The sequence below is a fragment of the Propithecus coquereli genome, unplaced genomic scaffold (genome assembly GCF_000956105.1).
Source record: "Propithecus coquereli isolate 6110/MARCELLA unplaced genomic scaffold, Pcoq_1.0 Scaffold267, whole genome shotgun sequence".
In the NCBI taxonomy this organism is placed as follows: Eukaryota; Metazoa; Chordata; class Mammalia; order Primates; family Indriidae; genus Propithecus; species Propithecus coquereli.
Window position 1 is genome coordinate 957,611 of NW_012148252.1, and position 19,982 is coordinate 977,592.

Below are 19,982 nucleotides of genomic sequence, written 5' to 3' on the forward strand. Positions count from 1 at the left end.
TGATGTTCTATGTGTGCTGAAAAGTAGGAAAAATTTTTACAAGTTAAAGTTCAAAATGACATTGAAAAAACATAAGCATAGGAAAATATAAGTTTTTTGTTTTGCGTGGAGCACAGTATAGAGGCTAATGGGCCTAAGATGGAAAATTAAATCCAGCTAATTAAGTAGTTTATCCAAGCACATTATAGGTAGTTGGTTGCGTAGTCAATAGAAGGAAAAAGTATATTGACCTAAATGTAGTAACTACAAGTATTGTGGTAGACTCCAAGGAATAAAAAATGATGTAGTTTCTGTCTTCCAAGAGTGCTTACCATAGAGTGGGCGATATGGAGAAATAGATGCAGTAAGTGTTAATGATAGAGTTATACATTATCTTAAGAGCAGCTAACCCAGAATGGAAGTTTCTGAACTTAATCTTGAAGGACAAATAGGAGTCATACAAAAAATAAGAGAGAGATGATATGCGAAGCGAGCAGTGTATGTGAAAGCCTGTTAGTAAAGTCAGCGAGTGGTGCCACAAGGCTGGAGCCCAGAGTGTCTGGGCAGGAGTGATGAGAGAAGGAAGAGGGCGGCCTATGAGAGCCAAGGCATGCTCAGGAGCTGGTCTGTATCCTGTAGATGATGGACATCCATTAAATGTCTTTATGCAGGAGATTAGCATGATACAATTTCTATAACATCAAGTTTTCATATTTTTCCATTTTAAGAAATATTTATTGACTATCTAAATATTTATTGAGTTAATAGGTTTGTGCTACTTATTTGGGATAAGACTAGAGCCTTTCTCATTCCTCTATCATACACCTTCAAGTTTAGATGAAATTTGCTATGAAAAGTTTGAAGGTCAAGAAGAGAGACGTTTATATATAGTTCATGCACTGTTGGAATGTTGGAGGGATTGGAGCAGCATAGAGATAGCAGTAAGGGAAATCTTTGGAAGTCATCACATAGTTGACACTAGGTAAATAACAATATTCTAAAGGAAGATGATGATGGTGATGGCGGAAATAAGATGCAGAGACAGACATGAGATATATCCAACCAAAGCAGTAATATGGCAGGAAGGGGCAGTTGCTTTAATGACAAGATCCAAGCAGAGGAAAATGCCATAGATGACTCTGAGGTCTGAGCTTGGATGACAATGAATGATGCTGCCATTCGTCCTACAGGATGACAAATCCAGAGAAAGTTAATGGGTTTAATTTTGTGTGTATTTCTATGAAGTTATCAGTGAAATATCCAGTTAGAAGCATGGGCTTAGAGAAGTTACTAGGATTAAAGACATAAATTTGCGAGTCATTAAGAGTAGCAGTGGTTTTATGGAAGGAAGAATCACTCAATGAGGTGAAAATATGAAGCAAAAAACTAAAATTAATGTCTCAGCAGGAAGAAAAGAGCCAGTAGGCAACACAGAAAATAACTTGTTAGAAAGTTAAGAGGAGAATGGAGCCAGCACAGCATGGCAAAGGGCTTTCCTACAAGGAGAAAAATTCAAAAAGCAGAGTCAAAAATTTCTGAAGCTTTAGAAAATTTAAAGAAAATCAGGTATTAAGAATTAAAATCATGAACAAGAAATTTTAAAATAATGCTGTTTGTGAAATTTAGGAATATGTAGTAAGTTTGGCCACTTTAGACTCAGCCAAAAACAATCCTTCCTGAGAAAATTTTCAATTGTTATTTATTTGATAACATAATTGGCAAATTTCAACCAGGTGACAGAATTTCCAAAAGATAATTCACTGAGAAATAAGATCTCCATTTTTATCCACTCTTCTTTTTCTATCATTTAGAAAACCAAAAATGAGAATAGAGTATAAGTGTAATTTTTACCCTCCCAAATTTAAAATGATGTTGAGATTATATTTATCATTGATTTGTTTATTAAGCAGTTTTTTATTCATATTGGCAGATATTATCAAATCACTTTATTGAAATATGATTGATATGTGAAATGCTGTACAAATTTAATGTATACAATTCGATTAGTTTGGGGATAAGCATTTACCTGTGTAACCATCAAGGCCATAGACATAGCAGTCATTTCTTTTAATTTTATTTTTTAAGGCTAGTCAAGTGAAGCAGTGGGAGTGGAGAAGAAACAAAGAAATCTATAACTGGTTGTGATCAGTGAGTTGTAAATTGGACCAGCCCATATTAGTTATTTCTCAATCACCCACCATAGCGCAATAGTGCCAAGCAATATTTCAGAGATTCAGTGGAGATAATGTGGTCTTTCTCATTGTTCTCACATAACATAGTTAATTTGGGAATTTGGGCAAGTGAAGATTCAGCCGAAGCAGAATCCTATGATAGAGAAGATTAGGTAGATAAGTGAGGCTAACTATAGTTAGGTTCCGTAAGTTCAGGGTAGGAGTCCTGGAGAAAGTGACAACAAAGCTTTGAGGCTTTAGGAGTGATAAAAAGTTAGCTGGGCCATGGGAGTGGGAGTGGGGAGACAAGTGTTCAGGCAGGGCATACAGTGTATGTGATGGTGCAGAAGCTAGAGAAAGACTAGCACTTGTTATTTTTCCACATCCTACCCATCTGTTAGGACTTTTCAGCTAGCATCCAACAAATTATTCTATACATACTATTTTGCCAGTGCCATCACTGAAAATAGAAAGATGACAGAGAAAATGGATAATATGAATATAGTAGGAGAAAACAGATAATGTTACTATAATGGGGTGAGTACTGCCAGGTACTATGGAAACATAAATACCGAGTTTCAGCCCAACTTAGGTGTCAGGGGAAGCCTTCTGAAGGAGCTAATATCTAACCTGAGTCTTATAGGATGACAAAGATTTAAGAAAGGTGAACAAGTTGTGAATTATGAAGGAACAGGGAAAAGATATGGACTATAAATTCATTCCCTTAAAAAAATGTGCATGTCTTTTCAGGAAAAGAGCAGTTGAAAGAAGAAAACAGTATAGTATTTTTTGTAGCATTTACCATTAACTTAGTTTTCAAGACTTTATTTACATAAAAAAATGATCTTTAGAGGCTATTTATTAATTGCCTTAGTAGAATGTGTTAGGCATTATTGGGAAGTGGCATTTTTAGTTCATTGGTGATGACCTTCAGTTTCATTTTTCAATTTCTGAATAAGTTGAGAATATTGCAGAATGCATGTTGTCTTTTAGGGTTTTTCCTTAGTTTGTTTAGTTTTTCTCTGTTTTATTTATGTACTTCCTCCTCCTATTTCAAATGGGAGTCAGGGAGAAGGGATAAAACTTTGGTACAAAGAGACGAGACCATTATAAAGCAGAAAAAGAAAGCAAACTGTTATGGACAAATTTTGTTTTCTAGAAATTAATTAAGATTCTCAGAAATATATTCTAGCGACTCTGGGGATATAAAGGAGAGAAAGACTAAACCAGGAAAGTACTTGAGTGGGAAAAATATCAGAGCCATAGAAAATGTAAAGCAAACCTGTTAACTGAAAAATCTTAAATAATTTAATGTTTACCGGGAATCTTAAAGAGATAATAGGATAAGGTTACCCATGTTGTTTTCAAGGTTGGTTCATGTGGCATGGTCAGCGATTAGCAGAAGCTCTGTGCCATGCTGTGCCATTTGCAATAATTGACAAGTTTAGAAATTAGAAAAGATTGTATATAATAGCTTTTTGTTCAGTATTCTATGGGAAAAAACGAGGGGGAGGAAACAGAACTCATTCCAGAACTGTGGCCAAGTTGCTAACTTTTATTTAGGCAAAAACTATCTAGAAAAATGTTTCCAAGCAAAATGTAGTTTTGGTGATTGAAGCCTGTTTTCTTGACCCACAGAAACCATACTTTCCTCATTTGTGGCCACGTTAATTGAGAGGTCTTGATCCCTGTTCCCCAACTCTCTTTACCACCTAAAAACAAAACTCTTTTATCAATTTAATGAAGACACAGCATCTTACTTTCAAATTCTTTCCCAACTGGTTTTTACATTTTTTGTGTGGCAAAGCAGGGAAGCTCCCCCAGGGATAGGCTAACTTTCTCCTGAAGCAGCCTTAAGGATATTACAGGTTCTGGTACCCGCAATTCTGTGGTGTTTAAACTTTCTATTTAAATAGACTTGGGGAGAAGAATGCCAACCAGAAAATCTAGCAATGCCACTGTTCTTCAGAAGCAAGTCGTGATGCTAGAGGGACCTTCTGTGACTTAAAATTCTGCAGAGCAGAATTTTACTCTGAGTGTTTAAAAATATATATATACCGTGCAGATTGTACTAAGAGAAAAAGCTACCAGAAGGTACTCAATGTAAATTAATTTCTAACAACCCTTTTATGTTTATAACAAATGGAAATGAAGAATAAGAGTATTTTATGAAATTGTAACTTTCTTGGTCTTACTAATTTGGCTTTCAGATTCTCTACATTTTCTTCTTTTGAAAAAGATAATTTTTGTGGAAGCGTAGCTTACAATGTTGCTTCATAAAATTTGTGTACCGCTATTAGCAGTTTAATGAGGGATAATTCATCAATTGAAGAAGAAAAACTTAAATTTGTATAGTGCTTTACAATTGACTGAAAATATTAGAAAGTTTTATTCAAGTCTCACAATAACCCTGTAAGGTAGGTATTCTTTCAATTTCCATGTGAATAATGTGAGGCCATGGGATTACTAAGTACCCTGGCCAAGATCATGCAGTTGAGACTAGTCAACAGAGGGCTTCCTAGGTGCCGTTCACATGACATCACACACACTAACTGATACAATCCTCACAAGAAGGTGCTTCCCATTTTACAGCCAAGGAACTTAAAAGGTAGACTAACTTGCCGTGGCACACGCTGTCAGAACCAGAGAGGAAAGACGTGAATCCAGGTAATCTGGCTGCAGAGCCCATGTTCTGAACCACAACCCTGCCTCTGCGACCATAGATTTGTTGGTCAAACCAGAACATGTTTTTCCTAGGAAAATTGCTAACCGATTAAGAACTCCCTAAGAAAGGGGAGTAAACAGGACTGCCCCTTACAAACCTTAGAACCAAGAGTGACCAGGCACATATGCTTGGGCACAGATCAAAAATGTATATAAAGTGTCACGAAGCAATAAAGTTAATAGGTTGCCATGAGGCTTATGCAAGCAATGACATTCATCATTAAACCCCAGGACAGATTTTTCACCTCCCAGTTAAATAACACGTTTGAGAATGCTAATACAAAAAGCCTGACTGAATTTGAAGAGGGACTGCCACAAAGACCAGAGCTCGCCCCTTGACGATAATATATTAAATGAAATTAGTAAAACTTTACTTAATATAATTAAAATTCTGAAGGTTAGATTTAACTTATCTAATTAAATCTAATATACTGGGAAAACACAACTTACTTTATAAGTAGTCAAGGGCTTTCCAGATATATTGATTCTGAAGTTATTTATTTTTCTATTAGTTTAATAGTTAAAGTCTATGCTGAAAAGGTGTTTGAGTCTAAAGTCCAGGCTTGAGGCAGACAGGCAAAGGAGAATGTTGAGTTTAATTTTACCCATATAGAAAGCTAGCTCCAAAAGTAATTTACCTTTTTTTTTTTGTTTTTTGTTTCAAGCAAGTTCCTTCAGTTCATATGATTTGGTTGATAGGAATTTGTTGGGTGCACATTCACTCCCCCATCTAAATCATCTTGTCTTTCTTTATGCCCCATGCAATTAGAACAAAAGTCATCATTAGGCCAGTAAAGAAAAGAACTTCTACAGTAAGGAGTTATATTTTCTATAAACTCTATTTGGGCATGTCACTGCTGGTTTGGAGAAAGGAGAAAAAGTTTGATCTGCTTTATTAATATTTTTCTAAATATATAAATATGTCTCGAACAGTATAAGAAAATTATATACTAAAAATGGTCCATTGAGACCGTATAATAGAGCCACCTACCGCACCCACTTCTACTTTTCAGTGGAAAAAATAACTCAGTGATAAAATATCAAAGTTAAGCAAATTTGAGGGGAGTTTTATGTACATCTGCTTTATTAATATTTTTCTAAATATATAAATATGTCTCGAACAGTATAAGAAAATTATATACTAAAAATGGTCCATTGAGACCGTATAATAGGGGTAATTGATTTAATCAGAGAAGTCAGGGAAGGTTTCAGGAATCATTAGTTGGAAATAATAAGTGAACAGACAGTTGAGGAAAGAGAGTAGTTCACTTGGTTGGAATGACAGAAGGTTCTAGGCAAGTGTAACAGAATGGTCAAAGGGTTGATGACAGGAATGGACCATCGTAAATTCAAGACACTGACAGCCTATCAAGCTATAAGCTCAGAGGACATGGAGAGATGGAGTCAGGCAAGAGCCTGCCAGGCCTTGGAATACCTTTTGATCTTTATTTTAAGAGAAATGAGAATCCACTGAAATCTTTTAAAAAGTGGAAATGGCACAACCAATTTTGTATTGTGGATTGGAAATTCCAGAGACTGGACTAGAAGGGGCCGAAGTCAATGGAGGGAGAGAAAGAGAGAAGAGTAAGGTAGGCATCTGGGCATGAGACAATGGAATGAGACCAGAGGGGTGGCAGTAGAGATAGAAGTGAATGCACTGGAGATAGAGTTTGGAGGTTACATGACTTGGCAATAGATTGGTTATGAGGGAGGGAGAGAGTAAAAGCAGATTGTCAGTGACAACACCTAGGTTTCTGGCATGTGCACTGAAATGGATTGTCATGCAATATTGGAGGAGGATTTATTTTAAAAGGTATATTATTTGTTTTGTGTTAACCGCAGTAGTTGGAAGGACTGTTGTGACATAGAAATGGAGACACAGTTGAAGTAGGATAAACCTGTGGAATTTGGAGGAGCATTCTTGACTGAAGATAAGAATTTGTAAATCATTTGCATATAGCTAAGAACTGATGTCCTGGGCTGGAATGATATCTCCTAGGATGAAAATCAGGTGTAAATAGAAATTCTTGGCCAGAGCCTTGAGGAACTTCACCATGATAGCTAGGTAACAGAGAATAAATTCTGCTAAAGAAAGAATGTCAATATGGTAAGAGATACAAGTAGAAATAACAGGAGAGTTGCAACACAGAGAGAGGGTTGAGAATGTTTCATGGAGGGTCTTACCAGCATGTTAAGATTCTGCCAGGAAGACAAGAAAGAAAGAAGAGGATCAAAAGCTCTTCTTTCGATGTGACACCACGGAGGTCACTGAGTATTCTGGCAGTGGCAGTGAGGTGGGTGAGGATGCAGGAGACATAGCGTGGTGAGCAGGGAAGTGAGTGGAAGGGGAAAACAGCAGGAACACCCAGCTCTTTGCAGGGATTTGGCAGTAAGGGGTAAGAGAGAGAGAGAGGTGACTGGGGTGGGAAGTGGTTTGTTTTGTTTATTAAATGGCAGATATTTATTGCGTGGTTGAAAGCTAATGGACAGGATCCAGCAGGGAGAGAGAAGTTGAAATATAGGAGAGAAAAGGGGTATGGTGTATGGTAAACTTTCAAAGAAAGTGAGAGAATGAAAAATAATTCAAGAAATAGTTATTGGCCTTAAGTAGTAAGGCCAATAACCAAAAGGAAAGTTTGTGGTTTGTTTACAGGTATACATAGGCATGTACTTTGGTAGTCAGACGATTCCCAGACAGGGAATTCTGGTCTGAATGTTTACATTTTCTCTGTATGGAAGAGGTAAGACTATCTTCTAGTGGGGAGATGTGGATGTCCAAGGTTTACAGGATAGAGGCAAAAATTTGGAAAAATTATTGTGGATAATGGAAAGATTAGGCAACTAGAGAAGTTACTGGGTAACTAGGTAGTGGTAACATTGCCAGGTGGTGTGGAAGCCTAATTGGGTTTGCTGATTCTGAATTTATGGCATTATTCCATCCTGTACTTTGTTCCTCAGGCTGTATTGAGCTCCGTGGGTTCAGGCACAGAGAACGGCAAGCATAGATTTCAGCCAAGGTAGAAAGGAGGAGCTGGGCTTTGGAGAGGCAGAGTTGAAGGATCTGAGAGCCTTGGGTGGTGCACGGGCCAGCCCTGTGAAGGTGACCACCACCCAGGCTGAGGGCAGAGTTTGGGAAGAAAGGAAGCCCGTGAACCCCTTAGAAGAATCTTCTAAGAGAAAGGAGATGCAGGTGAGGTGGTAGATAACAAAAATCAGCCAGAGAAGAGCATAAGATAGCTAGATTGCATGAAATTCAAAAAAAGGAGGGGTGTGTTTCATTGTTTACAAGAGGGTGGAGGGAAAATGCCTGCAGGAAGCAACAGGAAGCCAGGAAAGAACCCCCAAACCCTGACTCTGAGGTTCACGGGCAGAGGAGGAAGGAGAAATCAGCAGCTGCTTGAGAAGGCTGCAAGGGACCAGTATCCTCAGAGAAGCCAGGTTGCAGGTAAGGCAGGTAAACCGGGATGTTCACAAAGCTGCAGTTGCAGAGAACACAGTTGAAATGTGGGATTTGGACCTAGGCAAAGCTCCCTGTAACATGAAGTTCCAAATTGCCACTGCCTCATTTCTTTCAATGTGTGAGAGCTGCTTTGAAGCACGCTTCACTTTGACTGCCCTAGATGAATACTTTTGAGATCAGTGGAGAGAAAAGGTTATGGATGTTTGGCCACACTGTTAATTAACTGCTATGGGGAGGCTGTTCAATTCTTATCCCCACCACCAGGCATGTGAATAGTGGGGGAGTGCTGCAGAAGAAAGAATGGATTCTTTTTTCACGTACAAGAATGGCAAGTCAAATAGGAAGGCAGAAGAAAAATTAATAAAACTCATCAGCTTAACCTTGATTTACAAGATGCTGAAAGAGGACAAAGGGAGCTCTCCGGTAATATGCAGTATCATTGCTTTAGCGTAGAGCTCTCCTGACTTTGTGCAGTTGGTAGAGAAAAGCAAGAAGTTCCTTGACAAGTGTGTTTATCAAGCACATCTGCAGTGTTATTTTGTACGCTCAGTTGCAGCCTCTGTCATTCTCTTCCATGCTCATTTAACATGATGGACTTGTTTGGCAAATCCTTCAGGTGGTGGGAGGACAGGAGGAGGAGGAAGCTTACTCCGGATCGTAAAATAAAAGATATTGGTCTCTCTCACACACACACCGACTCCTCCTTCTCCTTACCCTCCTTGATCATCATGATTATTTGTAGTAAAGAAAATGAATGGCTAGGTGATGTAATCCTGCGCATCTGTTGATTAGTTGCTCAGAGCACCATGGAAAAAGGATTGTGGTATGATTGTCTGGTTTGACTTGAATTCTCGATTAGCAAGAAAAAAAACTTTGACAGGTTCTTAACCTGCATCTTACAGAATTTCAGACGCATGTCTCCCACCACGATGGTCAGTCCTGGCCAGCTGCAGCTATCACCTGTAGTGCTACGTGCCGCACACACTATGATGAGCACTTCGGCTTCATTTATTTTTTTTCCCCAAATACCAGCCTGATATTTTTTACTCTCATATTTCAGAATATATAACTGAGATTCTGGAATGTAGAATGATCAGTCTAAGATCACACAGTACATTGGTAGCAGAGCCCAGATTCTGGGCCAGGTGCCACTTTCTGTACCCGAACATGCTGGAGCAGCATGGTCCAACACATATAATGAAAGCCTCATGAGAAATTTTAAATTTTCTGATAGCTACAGCGAAAAAGTAGAAAGAAACAGGTGAAATTAATTTTAATAACTTAAATATTCTAGATATATTTAACCCGGTATGTCCAGAATATTATTTCAACATGTGATCACTATTTTAAAATTATTACTGAGATATTTTTACACTCTTTTTGTGTGTGTGTCATACAGAATCTTTGAAATTCAGTGTGTTTTTGACATTTACAGCACATCTCAGTTCAGGCTAGCCACAGCTCAAGTGCTCCATGGCTCCAAGAGGCTGGTGGCTACTGTACTGGGCAGCTCAGCTCTAGACTGTGTGGAAACAAGAGCTCTTTATCACAGAGGAATTGCTGAGTTTATCACAGGTTTTGTTTTGAGATGAGTAGAAAGAGGCCTTCCTTTGCATGCTATTGGTCTCTGAGATACAATGTGATTAAAGGGTTAGTAGCATTCTTCCTCTCATCCCTTTGTCATGGCCATGCAGTAGCCTTCTCTTTTAAAGGTGTGTGGGTATGTTTGTGTGTGTGTCTGTGTGCTCTCATTCTCACAATAAGTCTCCAAAAAATGTATGGAGTCCTTACTTTATGATACATAGAATAAATGAAAAAAGAGACCATTGCCAAGGTTAAGATAAATGTCGGTTTGAGTCCTTTTGCTATCTATTATCTATTAACTTGGGCAAATTATTTAACCTCTCCAGATCTGTCTGTCTGTGATCCGTTTTTATAGTTTTGTAGCCTACACCTAGGCTGTCCTTAAAGGATTGCTATATAGCAGGACAAAACCAGATTATGCATTTAATATGATACCTAAGAAATAGAAACCATTAATGTGTTTATGAACTGATTATTATACAATATGTTCAAAGTCCTTATATAGTTACTGCCAAAGACTAGTATAAGCAAAGTCCCTAAACAGAAATGTAAAAGCAGGATAGACACTATACTGAAGTTACCAAGCAACTTTACAAATAGCCCATATCCAGTTTTAGACAGGTGCCTTTGTACATAAATTTTATTTGACCATTCTCAGTGTTAGGACTCAGTTACTTTTGTCTCTTCATATAGATATCATTATAGTGAGATCTATTTTGAAGGCCCCTTAGGTAGTGATCTTCTCCAAATTTCTGCAGTACTTGAGGTTTTTAATTTGATGGGTAGAAAGGGGAGTTTTTATGTCTTACTATATGTAACTGTTGTGAGATTCTATGTAATTTTTATGCTTTTAACTTTTTATCCAAATAAAAAGTATTTTCGATTTATATAAACAACGTAATAATAGGTATTTATGTGAGCTAGGAGTAATTTTTATTATATACACCCCTTTTTAAGAAGTCCTCTTATACATTAGTGTCATAGAAAATATTCGGTTCAGCAGCTTGTGGTGGTAGTTTTCAATATCCCAGCCTTGTATGTGTCCAGCACCAGGACCGTAACAAACTATGCCTGCTCTGTTTATGATACCTAATAAAGAGCAGTCAACCATGGTGATATTACCATACAAGATCATTGAAGTCACACATAAATGTCTGCCCGTGTTGTTTTTAAAATTGAACAAACAGGTGGTTATTTGTCATTGAGGTAAGAAATGGACAAGTCACTTCATATCCATAATTTGCCTTCATTCTCAGTCACTGGCCTGTGGAAGATTTAAGGGTACATCCACTTTCTTTCCCCTCGGAACTAACCTTATTTTTGTCTATTCATTTCTGTACAGAGGTTACTACATAATAATTGTGCCTTTGAAGAAATCTCGTGGGAAATTTATCAAGCCATGGGAGAGTCCAGATGAAATGGAATTAGATGAGGTAACTATGTCTTTGTTGGTTTTGTCTTTCATTAGTTATTTAACTTATTAAATATCCTTCTCCCTGTGAAGACTTTTCAGCATCCAAGCCAGATACTGGCTTCTTCACAGCTGGCTGGTTAGATGGTTCAGTGCTATGGACATGCTAACTTCCAGAGATCCCAACAAGTTCCTTTTGCTTTAATTAAAAAAACATTAAGCTGCAATAAAGCTTACAACCCGTCTGATCTTTGCTTGCCTTAATATTTTGCCCCTTGCCCCTTGCAAAACATGATGCAGATGTGTGGAAGGTGAAGTGAATTGTCCAAAGACTTAACCACCATTGATGTAAAATCCAAGGTCTGCTTCATTAGTGCAATGATTGCTAAGGCCGTTACAAACACCACATTGCAATTTGCAGTAGAGTTCGTTTGACCTACTATGTGATCTTCACCAGTTTATCAAAGAATTCTGTTGATTAGCAAATGTTTTCCTTATTCTGTAGGTTTTCAGAATCAAAAGTGCATTTAGCTACAGAGGAAAACAAAACAAATCAAAAAATTTTGAGCAAAGCAAGAAATACATATCAAAACCCAGCAAATACCCAATAATATGATTTTAATTTTTAAAATCTTATCATATTAGGTGCATTTTAATTGATATTCCTTGTAAAAAGAACTTTTTTCTGAAAGTTAATACATAATATGAAGAATGAGACCTAATTATTACATGCTTCTGTTTAGATAAGAAAACTATGATCCAGGAGTGTTAAACTAGATCCCCATAGGGCCAAAGCAAGATAATGGCTATAATTCTCATTTTAAAATACAGAAGAGACTTTGTTATTTTAACATGATACTGTTTTGAATCCATTCATAAGGCAAACAACCAGGCCCTCATTTGGGGAAATATGAGATTTTAATTTATTGGGCTTATTTACAAATGTAGATCACATTTCATATTACAACCTATTATTTCTAGGTATTTCTCTACCTCAAATTAGTACAAATGAATCAGTGAAAAGAATAAGTTCCCTAACTGCATTACAGAAAAGTCAGAAAGGTGAAATTTATTTCATGTATGTCCGCACAAAGGAGATTGTGCTCTGACCAAAAAAAAATAAAAAAAAGGATGTTAGCTTCCTTTGGCAGACATAAGTCATCTCTAGAAGTGGGATTAATTTTCACTTACTTCATTTATGTGAATTAAATTCGATCAAGTTCAGAAGAGGAGATGAGTTCAAGGTTAGCCCTATGCTTTTGTGTCCCTATTTAGTGATGAGATGACCATTAGAGGGGTGTGTAATGAGACATCATTTCAATAATGTTGTCAAGTAATTTAGGTATATTATCAATTTATTTTTTTCTGTTGATAAAGGAACAAACTCATTATTCTATGATAGTGGAGAAATAGTAATCCTTCATCTGAAGATGCAAAATGATCAGCTCATCTTTTGTAAGCATTTTGAAGGAAGACATGATTTTACTTGCAACTGATTAATCAGTTAATCCTGAGATATCCTTACTGTTTTCATCAGTTCTCAGCTGAATTGCAGAATTGTCACTATCCCATTTTAGTTGGAATCGAATATAAAATGCAAAAGCAGCTTATAGAATCTGTGTATCATTCTACCTATTAAAAAAAATGTTTTCAAGTCATTGAGATGTAAGCCAACATGACATCAACTACTTTTAAATAATACGCTTTCCTTAGAAGTAAAGCCATTCGATAGTAAGTAATAGGAAGTGATTCTCTTTTACAGCCAGGTTTTAACCTCCAAATGCACAGCAAAACTAATGGATTAAAGTATAGGGCTATGTGACTTTGAACTTTGTTGCAATTAAATTCTATGGGTCTGTGCTGCTGATTCCCATAACAAAGGGTCATTTTAATCATCCAAGTTGTGGTGCATTAATCTGTATAATAGTTTGATAAAGAACATTTTATTAATTCAGAATTTGGGGGTCAGGATGGGCTGTTTCCCACTTTTCTTACTGATATAATTGAGACCACATTGTAGAATTAATGGTGGAAGAAATAAGATATGCATTGACTGGAAAATGAAAATTATTTCTGATAAAGAACTAAAGCCCTTGATATATCTTCTGGAATTACCTCCAATACATCTTGTAACTATTGTGGAGGGGAACAAATGAAAGTAGGCTACGGCAGCACTTTATGCTTACTCATCCAGTTTCTGATCCCTATAGACAGATTTTTTTCTACTATGGGTAATAGAAGTATTGTAGTAATTTTATCTATAGCTTGGTACTGCCAGCTTTGACAAAGCAGTGTTCCTCTCTTAAATGTATTTGACCAAGTAATTTTTCAGAAAGGCCTATAATTCATGTTGTTGGAACCATGTCATTGAATAGAATGGTAGCCTAAGGGGATTTCCACATGTATGCCTCATATCTAGGCCCATAAAAAATTGAAAGAAGCTTTCTAAACAGAGTTACTCTCAAAATTATCTTCTGAACTCATTTATCCTTTGTCCAGGGATGCTCTCCGCATGATAAATTCATAAACCGGAACTCCTGTTGTCAAGGTCAGACTGGGCAGAGCAGATATTAATAGTCAAAATGAATTTTGGGCAGAATGACTCCCAAAATGTTAGTTATATTTAATTCAGAGCAGGTTGTGTAATATATCATAAGCTTTTCATTGCATTATACTTCAAAGACTTGCCGTAAAATAACATACTCATTTGTGGTTATAACTTCAACGTACTGGCTAACTTTGGTGTCATCTGAACTTGAACCATTTAAAATATAACACAGGAAGCATCCTACAGAGATTAGAACAATCTAAAGGGACAGAGTGATGTTCCAGGTTTGACCTTAATGAATGACTATATTGGATCTAAGGAGCCCCCCAAAACTCAAATATTTTATTCTGAAGTACTTCCTCTAAGTCTTCTAAAGAAACCCTAGCAAAAGGTACTCCTCGGAATGACAGTGATATGGATGAATTTTGACTGTTGCCTATACTTGAAATATGAATAAAATCAAGATGGGGTTTGATCAGTGAAGTAGAAGAGGGGACACAGTCATATGAACAACTGATGGTAAATGTTTTTGATTAACCAACCTCAAAAAGCTGTTCACCTCATCCGCAGCGTGTTTCTCCTTCTCAAAGTAATGGGCAGCTATCATTTATTGCACATCAACAATAACGTGTGGAATGACTTTTCAAGTATAATATTGCCTTAAATATCTGGCATCAGAATTTTTTTAAGTTAGCATGTTAAAAAAAAATCTAGGAAAAGTAAATAACACATTCATCTGTGTTAATAACAACGAATGTACAAAAACTATGTCTAAATACAGACTGAGTAAAACAATTTAGGTTATCAGAGCTTAAATATCACATTTATGTTTCTTTGATATTGAACAATCATTAAGTAAAATATAGATGAAAAAATCTTACATATCATTTCATTTTGTTTCACTAATTGAGTCTAATACATTATGACTTTCTATTGTGCCTCAGTTTCCTCATTTATAAAATGGGGATAATTATCAACCTATCTTACAGGGTTATCATGAGGAGTAAATTAGCTAATGCATGTTTAGGCCCCCTAGAACAGCCTCTGGTACCTAGTAAATGCTTAATAAATGGTAAGTATTATTATTATTATCATTATCATCATCATTATTATAAGTAAACCTAAATTTGACAACAGGATTGAAAGATAGTACTAAGTTTCTGGCCTTGCTTTTTTACTGACCATTTAGTGCATAATTGATCAGTATAATTGAATTTATCATCAGATGGTCCAAATTTGCTCCACAAGTGATGCCCAGTCTACTGTGGTTTTCATAAAACAGCTGACATTTCATGTAATTTTAATTGCATCAATAAATTCAAATTTCCCAGAAAATTTTAGAACATTATAAATTAAATATTATTTAATAATAACATGGGTATAAATTGTATAACTAAAAGACTATTTTTTTACATTTTTAGGGTATAATTTTGAACCAGCTGAGCACATTTATGACTCAGTGTAGAAGAGACTGTGGTATAATATTAGATTCCTAACAGAAGGATTCAGTGTTTATCATTTATATAGTCTACAGCCATTATGATCACAGAAGCCTGGCCTTGATTGTGCCAGGGTCGTATTCTACTAAGTTGAGATAACTACTTTGGTTTTTACTATATCATTTCTATTTACAAAAATGAGGATAGTAAATAGTTGTGCTGCATTGTTTCCATAAGTACCTTAATTTTGTTTATCAAGGTGAAGGCAGAGTTCATTTCATTCCCTTTTCCAGTTTGTCCTCAAATATGTAGTCTTTTCTACACTGATATTAAAACAAATAAAATCAAATTATTTCTAGCAAACTGTTAAAAATTGCTGCTTACATCGAAAGGTATCCCAGACAGATATAGACCTTTCCGTGTTAAACTCTGTGAATGCCAACATTTAATGGGAGAAGGCAAAGGTAACTTTGACGTTATTTTGAAATCAATGTTTATAATATGCCATTAATATTATGTTCTCCTAATAAAAGAATCAATACAAAATAACAGATTATCCATAAATAAATTCTGCTGGGTCTTTTTGAAGTACATGAAGGATCTGTATGTACATGCACACATTTGTTTTCCTTAGGATAACATTAAAATTAATTTTTATCCACACTGCCTATATCATCTGGCAAGGTAGTCAAACTCCCCAGAGAGCTAGATTCTAGAAAAAGTTAGCTCCCCGATAAAATGCGAATAATTGCACCCCAGTTGGTTATCCAAGGAGCCAAGTCAAGCCATAAATCATTAAATGATTAACAATGTCTATTTAATATACGTAATTGAAAATTATTCACTGGATTCTGCTTCTACTGATTTGATGAAATTTGCATCATATGAATTATCTCATTGAAAACAAACTAAAATGGCACTAACCTCTCATAAAATTTGGTCATATTTAAAGATTTAGATGGCTTTATCTGAGGTTACTACTTGTTTACTCTCATGCAAGGCAAGGCTTTTATGAATTAAGCTGACTTCTTTTTCCTTCGACAAGTTATCATGTACTATTGCCCTTGGAGAGGATTTCATTAGTGTAGGAAATGAAATGAACTACTAGTAAAGGATTTAATTGCCCTGTGTTTATAGCCTGGGCCTTACAATAGCAGTCCAGTATCTTACCTTAACAGGAAGACAAGTGTTTGGAAGATTGAGAGAGCTGAGATTTAGTGATACTGACATGCTACATGAAATGTGGACAAATTGTATTTGGGTTGTTTCTAGTTCTGAATTAATTTTTCTCATTAAACCATCAATAAGTTCGTTCATGGTTGTTTACAGTTCTTTTTCTGTTTCCCCCCTTTTTCCTTAAGCTGCTTAAGGAGATATCTAGGAAACGCAGAAGCATCCGTTATGGGAGAGAAGTTGAATTAAAGCCATATATTGCCGCTCACTTTGATGTCCTTCCCACTGAGTTCACCCTGGGAGATGACAAGCATTATGGTGGATTTACAAACAAGCAACTCCAAAGTGGTCAAGAATATGTCTTCTTTGTGTTAGCAGTAATGGAACATGCAGAGTCTGTAAGTTAATTATGATGGTATCTGTTTCCTATAGTATGCTTACACATTTTCACTGGAATATGGTTATTTGAGGATTTATAGGTATATCCATCCTAATTATTTCTCATGAGCTGTTATTAACTTAAATGTAATAATAAGCTGCCTACTCTTTGAACACTGCTGAATATATTGCTTGAGATTGCATTACAAACAAGACTGTGTTTCTGATGTCAGAGAACTTGGGTAACCCTCTAGTTTATGAAGTGCCAGATTGGTAGAACATGATTCTTGAGACCTTTCAGTGTAACACAAATGGCATGGTGTTAGAGCCATCACTGCTCACTACCTCCTTTCCTCATCCTTTTAAAGTAACTGTTCTCAAAAAAAAAAAAAAAAAAAAGGCTATCCTTCTCTTGCCTAATATCTGAGAGACATCAGCACACATCATTACAATGGGAACTAACAAACTCAGTCATTCAACGCAGCATATTTCCAGGTATTTGAAAATATTGAATTGGGGGAGTGGTGATTGTATTTATTCTGCTGTAACTGCCAGTGAGACCACAGTACCTCTACCCAGATTCGTGGGGAAGGTCTGTCTAGGAAGAGGTAAACACAGCAGCTTCTTTAATTATAGCATTTTACAAGTGACTTTATCAGTGAAAAGCCAAGAAAGTTGGAAAATAATTCAATAAAAGGGAGAATTCCTAAGGTACTCTGAATAATGAGTCATCTTTTTCATGTAATTCATCTTGCTCGTATGTCGTTTTATGCTTCAGTTGCTTTGAATGTTTAAAAAAAAGGGAGAGAAAGTATAGATAGAAAGGGAATGTGGATTTTGAAGAGGCAATTCATATTAACATATAATATACATATTCTAAACTGTATCCTTCTAATCAGGACCTAAATCTGACAGGTGTGGCGACTCAGTTGAGCCTCTAACTTCCTGTATTTAGGAAGCCCATGGATTTATCAAAGGTTTCTCCACATCAGGGTTTAGCATGTACAATGGGGCCTCTCTTCAAGGACCTGAAGGAATTCCCCCACGGAAAATCAAATACAAAGGCAGCCACTCTGCCTGGTTTACCTTTGTGCTCAGAATGTCATTTGAAAACAAAGTGATGGTCCTCCTGGAATTTTAATGTAAGGATATGCTTTCTCTTCCTAGTTGAAGGTTTTAAAGGCAGATCATCAAGGGAAAGGAATGTTAGAAATTATCTTTTTCTTTTTTTCAAAAAGTGACTTTTAGATATTTGAGAGGAATTTTCTTTTAATAGCTCTAGGAACACTTCAAAAAGCACATTCAGAGCATTGAGGTAGATCAGAGAATCCAGCAAAGAGAAATCTTACCCGATCATGCAGACGGACGGAGCCGCTTACACACCCTGGTTTCTAATGTCTCCCAAACGTTTCCACTAGTGTTTAAATGTAGCACCATTGTTGAAGAGTCTGTCCCTTCCTTTAGTATGTCATCTCACTGTTTCATTAAGAATTAAGATTCTTTCCCAAATATGTTATCTGAATAATCCTTTTACTTTATCATCTTTCTGGACATTGCTTTCAGAGTGAGTAGCATTTCCTTTATATTTCATGTATGTTTTCAGGCCAGCATGTACTTTATAGAAGAGACTTGTATCCAGCCAGGATAATGCTTGTAGTGATGAAGTCCTTTTGTAAGCCTCTGATTTCTACAACTAATTGTTAATAAGATGTGTAATCACCCCAAGAGTGAACTGGTAATTTGCAGAGAGAAAATACTTCTTCCTCCACCCCAAAGACACAAGCTGTCCCCCAATCCACTGCCTCATATTAAGAATATGGAGATCCTGTGATGAGAAAAAAAACCAAAAAGTATCAGAGAACTGGTTTAGAATGATCTAAAATTTAATGTCTTCTATTACTCCCATACACTGAACAAATTCTACCTTCTAGGAGGCTGGTATCATTTTATGTTTTCTGTTCATTTTCATGTCTCTGTTTCTTGATTTGGGTTGGAAATCTATGTGCTTTGGGAGAACCTTTGCTTAGATTTCGATCTTGAGTCACCAAGATTATTATCTCAAAGGCTCTTGGTAAAGAATTTCAAATCACAAAGTTTTGGTTGTTTCTCTTTCCCAAACAATTTGAGTATGACCTACAAATGGAAGGGGAAAAATATAAACCAAAACAATTACATAAAGAATCATGTTTCTTAGATATATAGTCTCTTTGCCAAGTCTTTTGTGTCAATCCTTATACCATATGTATCCTTTCTTTTTCTTTTTTTAGCTGCCTCTATGAAAGTTGGAAATGTATACCGAATTTTAATCTTATTTTGATGCATTAGAAAATCTGAAAGTCTAGTCAATCTCTTTCCTGGGCATAGTGAAGATAGTGGGAAGGAAGAGTAGTCTATAAGCATTCAGAGGAACACATGTTCTCCTGCTTGACTGCGGAGCTTGTTGTACTTAAATGTGGAAAATATGACCTGAACTAAGTTTTTAAAAGATGCAGGTTAAAAATATTAAATACATTTACTGATCATGAAAACATGAGCAAGTACACTCCTGTGTTGATAAGCCATTTGAAAAGATAAGCATTTTATTTTATTTAGCAAAGATGTGCTGAGAACTCACTCGGTGCAAAGTTCTATCATATCTGCTTTAAGCATGTCAACACAAATAGTATATAAATGCTTAATTTAGGAATTTATAGTTTCATTAAAGAAAATAAAGCACATACAAAAATATAAAATGAAAATAGAGTTTGGTGAATGTCATTAAAAAGAAATAAAGGACTAAATAAAATTTATAAATTTACTATTTGGAAATTTACTATCTTTTGGAATGACTGATTACCACCAGTTAATAAGAGATGACTTTAATGCAGGCAGTCTTAAAGTAGGGGCTTGGAGAGTTGTTTGATTTCAAGAATTAAATGTTGTAGAACTTGAAGGGGAATTAAGGAGAAACAATAGAGCATTTAGGGAGTAGTACCAAGAAGCTCACTGTGATGGAATACGTTATATGTGGTAAGAAAGATTAAACCAAAATTGTGGATGCCCTTGAGAGCCATGCTAAGATATCTAAGTTTTATTTGGGAATCACCAGAGAGCTTCTTGAAGGTTTTATAATTGC

General features: G+C 36.1%; 1 protein-coding gene across 1 annotated transcript in view; it reads left to right on the plus strand.

Annotated features, from left to right (window-relative positions):
* PTPRD (protein tyrosine phosphatase, receptor type, D) overlaps positions 1 to 19,982 on the plus strand; it is a 439,560-nt gene that overhangs the window by 280,069 nt on the left and 139,509 nt on the right. Inside the window, exons 19-21 of the mRNA XM_012647380.1 lie at positions 8,951 to 8,991; positions 11,261 to 11,351; positions 16,678 to 16,887. Of these exons, the coding sequence (XP_012502834.1) occupies positions 8,951 to 8,991; positions 11,261 to 11,351; positions 16,678 to 16,887 (342 nt within the window). The remainder of the gene's footprint in view (positions 1 to 8,950; positions 8,992 to 11,260; positions 11,352 to 16,677; positions 16,888 to 19,982) is intronic.